Raw genomic sequence first — 12,872 nt, 5'->3', positions numbered from 1 at the left:
GAGCCTTATGAAAAGCAAAACAAGAACAGAAAGGCCCACTTTGTTGACTTCTAGGAAATGTGTCATTTTAATTGTGTGCCATGGGGCCTGCTGGCAATCACACACTTACCTGACACAGAAGTACAAAACAACCGGTCCTGACTTTTTGGGGAAGTCATGTTCTAGCACTCTACGGTCCAGCTGAAGCCAGTTTAAATGTCCCCTGACAAGAGAAGAAAAGAGGTACTTACTTAGTTTATATTAGCAACAAGAGACTGCTTGCTACTCACTGTAATGAGGGCTGAGGTGTTAAAACACACACACAAGAACTATAATGCATGCTATTTGCCTTAGGCTATATTGTACGATATTTGAGAAACTCACATAAAATGTGCGGAGAAAAGAGGTGATATCATCTTGGCAACATTTCAGTCTAAATATTTAACACATAAAGTTCAATCTGTCAGGGTGAAAGCTGGTAGCACGGAACAAAAGCACAAATGACCAAAAAGATAAGAACTTCATCTTTTATTACAGTGCCCCTGGTGTGGCGTCATAATTAAAAGTCTGTCAGGATTTCCATTAAAAATCCTTATTGCTAAGAGTCTGTACAATGCCAGTAATATTTCACTCATGGCTAAACCCAGCCGTACAAAGTCTCAGACATTTTATTTGCCACCCCGTTGGCTTGGAATAGCCTCTGAATAATGCCTGCCAAGCTCTTCTTTTTCCTCCTTCAAAGAGCTCCTGAAAAACACAGCTGTTCCATGGAGCCTCCTAGCTCCAATTACCACATGCTGCTCGCTTGTGTCTGGATCATACCTGCCTCTATTGTTTTCACCTCTAATTCATCCATTTATGCCTTTATGTAACAAGCTTTCCTAGGCTGGAGTACTGTTCTTCGTCACGTTCTACACACTGTGAAGTGCCATGTACACGTACAGTGTTATAGAAAAATCATTATTTATATTACAAAAAGAACAGGAGTACTTGTGGCACCTTAGCAGATACCGACTAACACGGCTGCTACTCTGAAACCTATTTATATTACAGTACCACCAAATGAGAGCAAGGCCTCACTAAGTTAGGCACTGCACAAACACATAAGATGAAATGCTGGCCCCAATGAAGTCAATGAGCCCTGATTTCAACTATAGGAATATTGCTATTGATTTCAGTGGGGATAGGATTTCACTTGTGGTGAGAAAGCATCCCTGCCCTGAAGAACTTACAGTCTAAACACACAAGAAGAAAGAGAGATGCAGTGACTTGTTCAAGATCACACACCAAGTCATCAACAGAACTAGGAATAGAGCCCAGGTCTCTTGAGTCCCAGGCCACTGCACCACAGGGTCTCTTGGTGCTAATTATTCTTCACAAAACTATTTGCATTTTACAGATGGGAAAGGCAGACACAGAGGGCCAGATTTATAAAAGTATTTAGGCACCTAAAGATACAGATCAGCACCCAGTTGGATTTACAAGGCACCTAAGAAGGTTAGGCACTTACCTCCTAGTGAAGTCCACTGCACTATCCTTCCTCGGTATCAAATATAGAAAATCATTGCTGTAGACTATAGCAATGAAAGAGGATCCATGGAGGTCAATGATTTACCTCTTCAAAGTCCAGAAATGGGTAGGGTGATACAGCATAGCCAGAGGGCAGCAGGAGAGGGGTTTTTTTTTTGAAGCAAAAAAGGTGTTTTTATTTGCATAACATACTTACAAAGCAAAAACAACAGCATATGCAATGTGTAACACAGCAACCAATCACAATTGTTTCCTCTTTAGCTTCAGGGGAGGGAAGTGTTCAAGCTTGCCTGGGCCCAGGGTGGGGGGCTTCCTCGACTCTCGTGGTCTTCCACCCTTCCGAGTTACCTGGTGGCCCAGAGCGAGGGGGCTTCATCGACTCTCAAGGTCTGCCACCCCCTCGAGTTACCTGGTGCCACGCCCAGTGTCACCAACAATTCCCTCCTTTGAAAGCACCCAACAAGAGGGGCAGGCTATGGGGTGGACAATTGGGGGGAGGGGCACGTGCACCCATGTGTGAAAGGACCCCATTAAGGTGGTGGTGTCCGCAGCAGCAATGGCGGGGGCTGGGGTCCCTTACTCTCTCCCCCAATCAAAGGGTCAAACAAAGGGAACCAGATGGGGACACCGAGCAGAGAACCTCGGACAGTGCCCACCGCTCCTCAAAAGCGTCAAGGGAGTCGGTGGACGCCGCCCAGAGGAACTCCGCCCGGATACGTGAATGGACTGAGGATCAGAAAACGGCTCCACAGTCACAGGAAACTCCATCGGCCAACCTCCTCTCTCTGGTTTTATAGATGGCCGTTTTAGCCAGGGCCAGGAAGAGGTTAACTAGGAGATCCCGCGACTTTGTGAGGCCACGGATGGGGAGTGCATAAATAAAAAGATGAGGGGAAAAATGCAACCAAAAACGTAATAGAAGATTTGTGAGGAGCAGGAACAGGGGCTGCAGCTTGGCGCACTCCAAATATATGTGCGCCAGGGTTTCCCTCACACCGCAAACGGGACAAGTATCTGGGATTAGGGTGAGCCGCGCCAAGTGCGTGCCCGTGCTCACAGCTCCGTGAAGGAGCCGCCAACTGATGTCCCCGATGGGCCTCAGAACCAAGGTGGAATACAGGCTGGCCCACCGAGGCTGCTCACCCTCCAAAGGTGGCAGAAGGTCTCGCCACTTTGTGTTGGGGCGGGACACAAGGGTGAGGGCGTGAAGGGTGTGGAGCACGAGCGTGTATAGATGTTTCCTTGGCGTGGTTTGGAAGCATACCGGCTGCAGTTCATGAAGCCGGCTCGCAGTAAAGGGGTGAGGGGGTCGATTGGGACTACGGGGCAGGGGTCCAATTAAAAGGTTTGGTGGGCCTGGGGTAGAGGGTGGGCGGGGCGTGCCCTCGAGCAGGACCCGGTCGAGGTAAGCTCAAGCAGCGGGCGGCAAAGCGGCCTTCACCTCCTGAAGTACACACTGAGGGGTGCGAGGTCTGGAGAGCCCCATGCGCCGAGCGAGCGTCAGGGGATCCAGCCAGTCTTCCTGGTCGTAGTCCAGGAGGTCTCTGACTCTCGTGACTTCTGCCAGGATCAAGCTCTGGCGCACCGAGCGGGACTCCGCCACCTGCACATGGAGCTGGGGGTTGTGTAGCAGGGGTCCGTGAGGAGATCTACCCCCTCGGTGGCCGCCATGGACCTGGTCATTAAAAACAGTTTCCAAGTCTGGAGGAGGTCCTGATAGAAGACCGGCAGCCCGGAGAGGTCTCGCGGAAGAACTCCTGGACGGAGATTAAAGAGCTGCCGGTCATATTGGAGCCCTCGGACACGGCGCAGGATGGCGTGCACCAGTGTGCTCCATCCTGAACTGCCTGCACCATAGAGGAGCCTCTGCAGGGCCTGGAGGCGGAAGACGCGGACCTGAGTGTGCAGACACTTTAGGCCCTGTCCTCCTTCCTTCAGGGGTAGATGAAGAACCCCTACAGGGGCCCATTGCATTCCTGATCAAAAGAATCCCAGAATCGATGTCCGGAGGTTGGTCAGGAAACCCGGGGCCGGGACCAGGGTGTAGAGCCGGTACCAGAGCATGGACAGGACTAGTTGATTAAACACCAGCACTCTCCCTCGGAGGGAGAGACATCGGAGTAGTCCCGTCCATTTATCACCCCGCCCTCTAAATTTTCCCAGTTCTCCAGCGGAGAGGGATGTGTGGCAAAAGGTAAACGCCGAGGTAGAGCAGCGGACCCGCGCTCCACCGGATGGTCTGAAGCTCGGGTGGGAGGGAGCTTGCCTGCCGCCAGTCTCCTACCACCTAGCCTGAGCTCTTGACCCAGTTGACCCGGGCGGAGGAGGCTGCCGAATAGATGGCCTGGCAGGCCTCCACCCGCGCCAAGTCGCCCGGGTCTTGGACCACGAGGAGCACGTCATCGGTGTACGCCAACAGGACCAGCCGCAGCTCCGGCTCCCACAGCACCAACCCTGTCAACCTCCTGTGGAGGAGACAGAGGAAGTGCTCGATCGCCAGAGCGTACAGCTGGCCCGAGAGGGGGCACCCCTGCCGCACTCCTTGCCCGAAGCTGACCGGTTCGGTCAGGGTCCAGTTGAGCTTAACCAGACACTCTGCGGAAGCGTACAGCACCCGAAGAAAACCCACAAACTGGGGTCTGAAGCCAAATTCCTGCAGAGTGCTCAGGAGGTACCCGTGGTCCACCCTATCGAATGCCTTCTACTGATCTAGGGACAGGAGGGTGAACAACAGGCCGTCTCTACACCCGAGTTCCAAAAGGTCCCAAACCAGAAATAGGTTATCAAAGATACTGCAGTCCGGGACAGTGTAGGTCTGGTCGGATCACGTCCGCCAGCACAGACCCTAGCCGCAGCGAGATTGTTTTCGCTACGATTTTGTAGTCCGTTCTGAGGAGCGAGATGGGATGCAATTTCGTAAATCGCAGAGGACCCCCTTCTTCGGCAATAAGGCGAGCACAGCTCGCCTGCATGAAAGAGGGAGGACCCCACTCTGCAGAGACTTGGCCCAGACCATGACTAGGTCTGGGCTGAGGACGTCCCAAAACACGCAGTAGAATTCCACGGTCAGCCCGTCCATGCCTGGAGACTTATTAGTGGGCATACGACGGAGGGCTTCTGAGAACTTGGCCAGAGTGAGAGGCAACTCTAGCCAGTCTCGGTCTCTCGTGCTGACCGTAGGGAGCTCCTCCCAGAGAACTCTGCAAGCGCTAGGGTCGGTTGGATCCGCGGAGAAAAGTCTTGTGTAGAAGGCTCGGGCCCTCCCGCACATCTGGTTTCTTGAGGGGGGTGCCGTCTTCTCCCAGGAGGCAGGTGACGTGTTTCTTGGCCCCTCTCATTTTCTCCAGGGCATAGAAGAAGCGGGAGCCGCGATCCATCTCCTGAAGGAGGCGGATGCGGGATCGAACAAAGACGCCCCGGGCCAGATGGTCCTCGAGGGCCCGGAGCTCCTCCTGCTTCTCCCGGCACGCATTGCAGAGGAGCGGGTCCTCGGGGCTGGCGGCCAGACGCCTCGCCAGCTCTAAGACCTCCTGTTCCAACTGCTCTATCGCCGCATTTCTCCATCGGCTGGTGCCCCGGGTGTAGTCGCGGCAGAAAAGCCGGGCGTGCACCTTCCCCAGGTCCCACCATCGCCGCGCCGAGGGAAAGGCACGCCACTGCCCTCGCCAGGCCAGCCAGAATTCCCGGAAGGACGTCACGAAGCCCTCATCCTCCAACAGGCTGTTGTTAAAATGCCAATAGCCCGGCCCCAGCCTCTCCGCACAGAGGGAGGCTGTCGCGGTGGCTTGGTGATGGTCAGAAAATGGGGCCAGCTGAATGCTGGAGGAGTGGGCTCGTGAGAGATGGAAGTGTGATAAATAAATGCGGTCAACCGGGATTGGCACGACCAATGGGCCTCCACCCGGACAAAGGTGAACGTGGAAGTGTCATCCAGGTGGTGGTCACGCCAGATGTCCACTAGGGAGGGATGTTTGACTATCTCCCGAAGGGTGTTTGTGGTGGCTGGGCTCTGCTCAGTCCCCGAGTGGTCTCGCTCCTCGAGGGTGATATTAAAATCCCCTCCCAGGACCAGGCACTCGTGAGAATCTAAGGTGCCGAGGAAGGCGGACGCCTGTTGATAGAATTGCAGCCGCTCCGGGCCCAATGTCGGGGCATTGACATTAACGAGGTTAATCACGAGCCCCTCCATACGGACCCAGAGATGCAGCAGGCCACCCGGCACGGCCTCGGCGACCTCTAGCACCTCGGGTCGTAGGTCGGGGGAGAACAGGGTCGCCACTCCAGCCTGTCGAACCGTGGAATGGCTAAATCCCCCACTCCAGCCGCCAACTGTCTTCAGCGGTCGGATCCGTATGGGTCTCCTGCAGGAAAACCACAGAGTACCCTCCCTCCCGAAGGAAGGAGAGCACCTGGGACCTGCGGAGAGCCATCCTACAACCCTGGGTGTTCAACGTTGCGATGGTGAGAGGTGTCATGGGGAGGGCCGGGGGGAATCCTCACTGGCAGGGACGCTCGCATCCCCCAGCGCGCCGCGCAACAATCCTCAATCCATCCCGTAGGTGAGTAATTGTTCACGGAAGACGCGGATCCGCCAGTAGGCCGCAGCACCCTGCTTCCCTGTCCCTTTACCTTCCCCCATGAGGGCCCTTGTGGCCCGGAGGATTTGAGAAAAGTCCCCCCATCGCTGGAGAGCAAGCTGTACCTTGTTGCGGGAGCCACGGACATCTTCTAAAAACTTCCGCAGCGCTCCTCGCAGCTCATGGAGGGATGGGGTTACGGTTTCCCAATTGTTCCCCGGTGGAGCCCTTGGTGCAGCCCCGTGGCCCACTAAAACGGGCAAGCAGGGTGCGGACCCCCGATGGGGTGCCTGATGGGCTGGAGCTTCTAGGCCCGCCTCAAACGCTGGGGCAATAGGGGGCAGTGGAGGGAAAATAGCAGCCCCTAATGGGTCGGGGCAGGAGAACACAAATGCCGCTCCCTGGGGGTCATCAGTTGGAAAAGGGAAGGAGACAGCCCTGGGGGCGGCAATAACATTGCATGAGGTAAACTGGATAGGGGTAGGGGAAGGAGCAGGGGCAAAGGTGAGGTTCTGGGTTTCGGGAGGCAAGCAGCTGGATGTTGGCACCTCCCGATCTGGCTAGAGGGTTAAGGGGGTGGGGAGGGACCTCTCAGTGATACCGGGCATGGGCTCTATGGTGGATTTAGCGGCCACAGCATCAGGAGGTGGATTATCTTCTGTAGGGCCCCCGCCCGGGAAGGAAATTGATTGCTCCGCACCAACGGGGGGTGCCCCTGGCGACTTGTGTCCCGGCCGCGTGGTGCTGGCTGTCACCTGAGCAGGCTTGGTGGTCGTCAGCAGGGTGCCATCAGCAGCCGGGTTGATGGAGGAGTCCAGGGGCTCCTCGGAGGTGGGAGCAGAAGCAGCAGTTAGGGGGAGGGAGCATGGGGAAAAGAGGGGTGTAGTGAGGTCGCCCAGATCGAGGTTTGCTGGCAAAAAGTCGTCCTTCCCCTGGGCGACCGGGTCAGATCTAGGGCCTCGATCTCCTCGAACATGGAGGAGAGGACACTTTCCGCCACCCCGAGGTTCTCCCCGCTGGCACCCACCACGACGGTTGCCTCAAGGTTCACGGGGGCATTGGGTAGTGTCAGGACAGAAGGGGCTTCCTCGAGGGTCTCGGCGGGGATGGTCTCCCTTGGAGGGGAGACACTACCTTCCGGTGCTGCCATGTCTTTCCCGGCTGACACCAGTGGATGGGACGCACTCATTGGCAAAGCGGAAGGCTCGGCATTGCTGCCCCCCTTCCTGGTCTTCTGGGGGGCCTCCGCTTCGGGTGGATGAGGCAGAGCTCGAGCCTTCTGCTTGCCTCGCTTCCCCTGGACTAGGGTCCAGCCCTCCATGGCATCATCTGGGGGCTCGTTAGCAGGGGTCATGTCAGGGGGTAGAGGCGATGGCTCAGGGACTTGGGGGGGGGGGGGAACGGTGGGGCAGCATAAGGGAGGGAGGATTCTCCCTGGGGCAGGCTCTCTCCCATGCCTGGTGGTATCTCTGCCACACCCTCCTCCATAGGCCCCGCCAGATTATCAGCAGCGAGGGCAGGGCTCTCCCGCTCGTCTGGGCATTGTAGGGGAGGTGCCCCTTGGGTCTGAGTGGGAGTAGTGGTGGTCCGAAGAGGAGGTGGGGCGGGTTCGGGTACCGGGAGGCCAGGGGCGTCGGCAATGACGGGGCTGATGTCCTGCCAGGTCTCGGGGATCCCAGGTGCCCCTCCTTGCCGGGCTAAGGGGCAGTCCCTCCGGACATTCCCCGACGCCCAGCAGAGGTAGCACCGGGCTTCCCCCGTGGAGAAGTACACCCGGTAACGGGCCCTCTGGTGGGAGACTAGGAAGGACCCCTCGAGCGCCTCTCTGTCATGCGCTGCTGACGGCAGTAGAAGCTGCACTTGCCGGCGGAAGGAAAAGATGTGACGGAGGGTGTGGTCCTTGCAGCCCAGCGGGAGAGGGATGAAAACAGAAACAGGTTTCCCCAGGGTGGAAAGGGTGGGTAACAGGGCAGCATTGGGGAGAAAAGGAAGGACAGAGGTCAGGACCAGGAGGACGCCCAGGTCCTCCAGCGGCTCTAGGGGGACAAACAGCCCCCCACCGCCAGGCCCCTCTCCACCGCTTCCTGGGCAGCAGCCTCCGATGCTAAGAAGAAAACGACCTTCCCATATATTTTGGAGGCCGCCACAATGGCCAAGGGCCCCACCACCCTCACCAATGCCCGCACGTAGGTCTCCACGTGGGGCGAGGTGGGCACCAGGAGGCATCGGACACCGTGCTTCCTTGTCATGGTGGGAAAGGGGCCCCGGCCGCTATTGATGGTGGCAGAGCCGGTGGGCGGGAGAGATGACGAGGCGGCAGGCGGGGGGGGGCCGCCACCGCCCGGGCATACGTCCTGGGGGCTGAGGGAGGGACACCCGCAGAGCTGGTGGAGGAGGCAGCGGGGAAGGACGCCATGGTCGGTGGTGGGGCCGCAGCAGTGGGGGTGGCCTCTGCCATGGAGGGCCTGGTGGTTTTAGCGGGGCTCTTGCCCTGGCCTTTCCCGCCGGCTGGGGGGCTCCCCTAGAGTCTGGGGAGGCGATGGGGCATGGCAGCGGCGGAGGTCACCCCGGTGCCCTCCATTGCCGATGCCCCGGCGGGGGTGGTGGCAGGTGGTTAACAGGAGTTGGGGTCAGGTAAAAAGGGACAAGCTGTGGGGTGGATAATTCGGGGGGGGGGCACATGAACTACCGTATGCTTGTACAGAGAGTCCTGTTTGGTTGGCTGGTGCTTCTGGCCCACACGGTGGAATCAGGGCGAGCAGCTGAGTCCAGAGGCAGATGTTAAACAGCCAGCTAAGACGGTGGAGGGGGGCAGTGGTGAAGATCGTAGTGTGGGGGTTGGGAGGACACAGATGGATCGGGGGGCAGCTCCGTGCCACACCCCCTGTGTCCCTACAAACACAATCAAGACACAGTCAAGGCCTCCCCGCACACGAGAGCACAGTTCGAAAGTTACTCAGTCTTAAGGCCCCCTCCATGGCGATTTGTAGATTCCCCGGGCGGTGTTCCTCTGGTAGACGGCTTTTTCCCTTTCTTTTCCGGGCTTTCTTTGCAGCTGTAGCATTCCAGGGATGCCGGAACAGATGATAAGAGTCTCTCTTGGCCAGATACAGGTCCACAAACAAACAGCAAGTGGCTGGGTCCGGGGGCTGGGTCTCTCCACTCCTCCCCTCCGGGGAGCGGGCCAGCAGGCCCCCCCTCTCTCAGGGGGACTCAGCTGGAGCGGCAGCAGCGTCCAAGGGCAGGCGGGGGGAGGGGGGTACCACAGCCAGCCGGCAGCCAACCAGCACCCAAGCAACAGCAGAAAAACAAAAAAAAAAGGGGGGGGGGAGGAGAAGGAGGGAGAGCATCTGGCCTGGTCGTGGGGGAAGCCGAAAGCAGGGGCAAGAAGCAAGGAAAGCCCAGGTCAGAGGGCAGCAGCAGAGTGCCAGAAGGGAGCCTTCTTCCCTGTAGAGGGAAGAAAGTTTGCTATAGATTAATTAAAGCACCTGAAGCCAAGTAGAGCACCTGAAGCCAGTCACCTGATAAAACCCCCCTGCTTCAATCAGACAAGGGAAGGAGTTGAGGCAGAGTAGACTGGTGTTGGAGCAGTTTGGAGAAGTGCTGTGGTGGGTGAAGAAGACCAAAACCCTAGGTAAAGGGACACCTGGTTTGTGCAGAGGGAGGGCAGAAAGCCCCGCAAGCTGATGGGCAGGAGAGGGTAGTAGTCCAGGAGAAGGAACTGCTAGTTTAAGCAGTTTACTGCTATCCCTAGGGCCCCTGGGCTGGGGCCCGGAGTAGAGGGCAGGCCCGGGTCCCTCCCTCTCCACTCCCCTCCTCTAGGACACTAGTGGGGCAGTTAATACCCCAGTTCAGGGGCAAGAAACTGCCCTGAACCCTCCCCAAGAAGAGAAAGTGTGAGACCCATCAAAGTAGTGCCGGCAATTTGCCACAGTAGTTACAATCCATGAGGAACTAAGGCAATTATAATCTTTTTGTGCCAATTTCCTTAGAGTTCTACCATTGCTCTCTCTGCCTGTCTCAACTAGGGACAGTCTCCAAATTCTGTGAGGTTCACCTTTCTGAACCTTCCCTCTCAAAATATTTTGGTTTGACCTACAAACCCAGTTTGAGTACCCAAAGCTTTCTCCTTGTGATTTCAGCCTGTGTGGTTTTTTTTTTTTCAAAGTTTGTTCAATGTTTTTTTTTCCAGCTAATGGAAGCTTGTGAGGGGTGCTAGGGATTGAAACACTCACCCAGCCCCTGCCTAGCACAAGTGGGTGCCCTATATACAGTGTAAACACTATGGCCAAGATTTTCAAAAGTGACTAGTAATTGTGTGTGCCCAGCTTAAGAGCCCTTAAAGAGGTCTGATTTTCAGATGGTGGGGGGTCAGCACCTTCTGAAAAATCAGGCCCCTTTAAGGTGTCTCAAGTTAAGTACTGAAAGCCTGAGGCACCCAAAATCATGAGTCACTTCTAAACATTTTGGACCTTTTTTTATGCACATTTCTCCCCCCTGCCCCAATTCTCTGTTCCTTTTATCTATAGTATCCTTAAGTGGAACATGAACCCAGTGATGCTAAAACTTAGACTGGACTTTAGAAGCCACATTATATGAGGAGGTTGAAATGGGACAAGCGTATCCATTACTACTTAAACAACTGTTAAAAAGCAAGCATTCAATAAACTAGGGCCCATGTACAAAACACTGTCAAAAGCAAGGAAGAGCAACCCTAAGGCCACCACTCTGTCCGCAGCCTCTCCTTTTGCCTCTGTGTTACTAGGTTGGTCATAGTAGCTGATGGCATTACACACCAGGAGCCAATCTCCCATTGAAGTCAATATGTTGATGAAGGACTTGCTGTGTAAGTCCTATGGGTTTATTCAAGGGGAAGATCCAAGTTTGCCTTACATGTGCAATGATCCCCAACCACAGTCAAAAATACTGAGGGCCGAGAACAGCCATACACTTTAGGTGGTTGCTTCTTTTGGAAAGAATCATTCTATCTGCATTTTAGCCTAAGGAACTCGGTTAATCGGTGCAAAAGAATATATGTATATAATATTGCCTGTGTCTTGCTTCCTATATTGCACAAGTAGCAAAGAGGTGGCAAGAAGAAGAGGCAGGAAAGCCAGCCACAAAGCTAATGCATTGAGCTATTTTTAACATGCTTATTTCCCTTGTACCTGAGTGCAAAGAAAACTCTGTTGCTCCTTTCACAAGGGAAATGATATCCACAGTTACTACTTAAAATGTTTAGCAAGGACTGCCTTATAGCAGATCACCACTTACCCTCTGCCTTTTCAAGCACACACATGCACCCTCTGACAAGTATAAAACAGCTGCCAGAATCTGCTGCCAGCTACCAAGGGGCCAGATTCTGATATGCCACACAGCACTTTACTGCGCAAGTGGTCTCATTGTCGTACTCCTGGAGAAAGATGCTATTCAACACAATTAAGGGCATCAGAATCTGGCCTAGATATCTAGTAGTCTTGATGTTTTTTAGGTACCCACTAGGAAGCTTGCACAAAGAACCCCCTAATATGCTCCAGCATGAAGACACATGACAGCTTTTGTGTTTATTATCTGCATTGGTTTTTGCACTTAAGAATTTACATCAGTGGAATCACCAGTAATAGTCCAAACTGCACAGGCTCTACCCTGTCACAGAGGGGCTTGTATATTATTATTTAGTTGATCCTTTCTGAAACCTAGGTCATTTTTTGTTGTCTATGGAAGCTGTCAGGGTTCCTTCCCCACTCTGAACTCTAGGGTACAGATGTGGGGACCTGCATGAAAGACTCCTTGAACTTATTCTTACCAGCTTAGGTTAAAAACTTCCCCAAGGTACAAACTTTGCCTTGTCCTTGAAACAATATGCTGCTACCACCAAGCGTTTTAAACAAACAACAGGGAAAGAGACCACTTGGAGACATCTCCCAAAATGTCCCCCCAAGCCCTATACCCCCTTTCCTGGGGAAGGCTTGATAATAATCCTCACCAATTTGTACAGGTGAACCTCCAAACCCTTGGATCTTAAGAACAATGAAAAATCCATCAGGTTCTTAAAAGAAGAATTTTAATTAAAGAAAAGGTAAAAGAATCACCTCTGTAAAATCAGGATGGAAAATACTTTACAGGGTATTCAGATTCAAAACACAGAGGATCCCCCCTCTGGGCAAAACCTTAAAGTTACAGAAAACAGGAATAAACCTCCCTCTTAACACAGGGAAAATTCACATAAAACAAAAGATAAACTAATCCGCCTTGCCTGGTTTACCTATACTGGTTGCAATATTGGAGACTTGGATTAGGATGGGTTGGAGAAGATGGATTTCTGTCTGGCCTCTCTCAGGCCCAAGAGAGAACAACCAGGTAAACAAAGAGCACAAACAAAAGCCTTTCCCCCCCTCCCAAGATTTGAAAGTATCTTGTTCCCTTATTGGTCCTTTGGCTCAAGTGCCAGCCAAGTTAGCTGAGTGTCTTAACCCTTTACAGGTAACAGTATGTTGTCTCTGGCCAGGACGGATTTTATAGCACTGTATACAGAAAGGTGGTTACCCTTCCCTTTATATTTATGACAGAAGCACTGGAGTTAAATTGTTGCTCCAACAACAAATAGAGGTGCTGGAGTTAAATTGCTGTGTCAATAACAAATATGTAATTGCATTTAGCAAACAGAAATGGAGCACATTTATTTTATGGACTGAGTATAGATTTTGGCATGTGGGCTGGGCACTTGCAATTGCATAGAGTAGTTTCCATTTTCTCCCATCAGGGTTTTCCATGGAAAGCAGCATG

General features: G+C 53.9%; 1 protein-coding gene across 12 annotated transcripts in view; it reads right to left on the bottom strand.

The window, feature by feature from the left end:
- The window catches only part of FRMD4A (FERM domain containing 4A), a 563,503-nt gene that overhangs the window by 120,383 nt on the left and 430,248 nt on the right, over window positions 1–12,872 (bottom strand). For all 12 annotated transcript variants that reach the window (XM_073328715.2, XM_073328720.2, XM_078851170.1 and 9 more), the window contains one exon: window positions 110–202. In XM_073328715.2, coding sequence (XP_073184816.1) covers window positions 110–202 — 93 coding nt within the window. The remainder of the gene's footprint in view (window positions 1–109; window positions 203–12,872) is intronic.

The sequence above is a fragment of the Lepidochelys kempii genome, chromosome 1 (genome assembly GCF_965140285.1).
Source record: "Lepidochelys kempii isolate rLepKem1 chromosome 1, rLepKem1.hap1, whole genome shotgun sequence".
In the NCBI taxonomy this organism is placed as follows: domain Eukaryota; kingdom Metazoa; phylum Chordata; order Testudines; family Cheloniidae; genus Lepidochelys; species Lepidochelys kempii.
The sequence above is the reverse complement of the archived record's forward strand: the minus strand, read 5'-3'. Positions and strand labels throughout refer to the sequence as shown.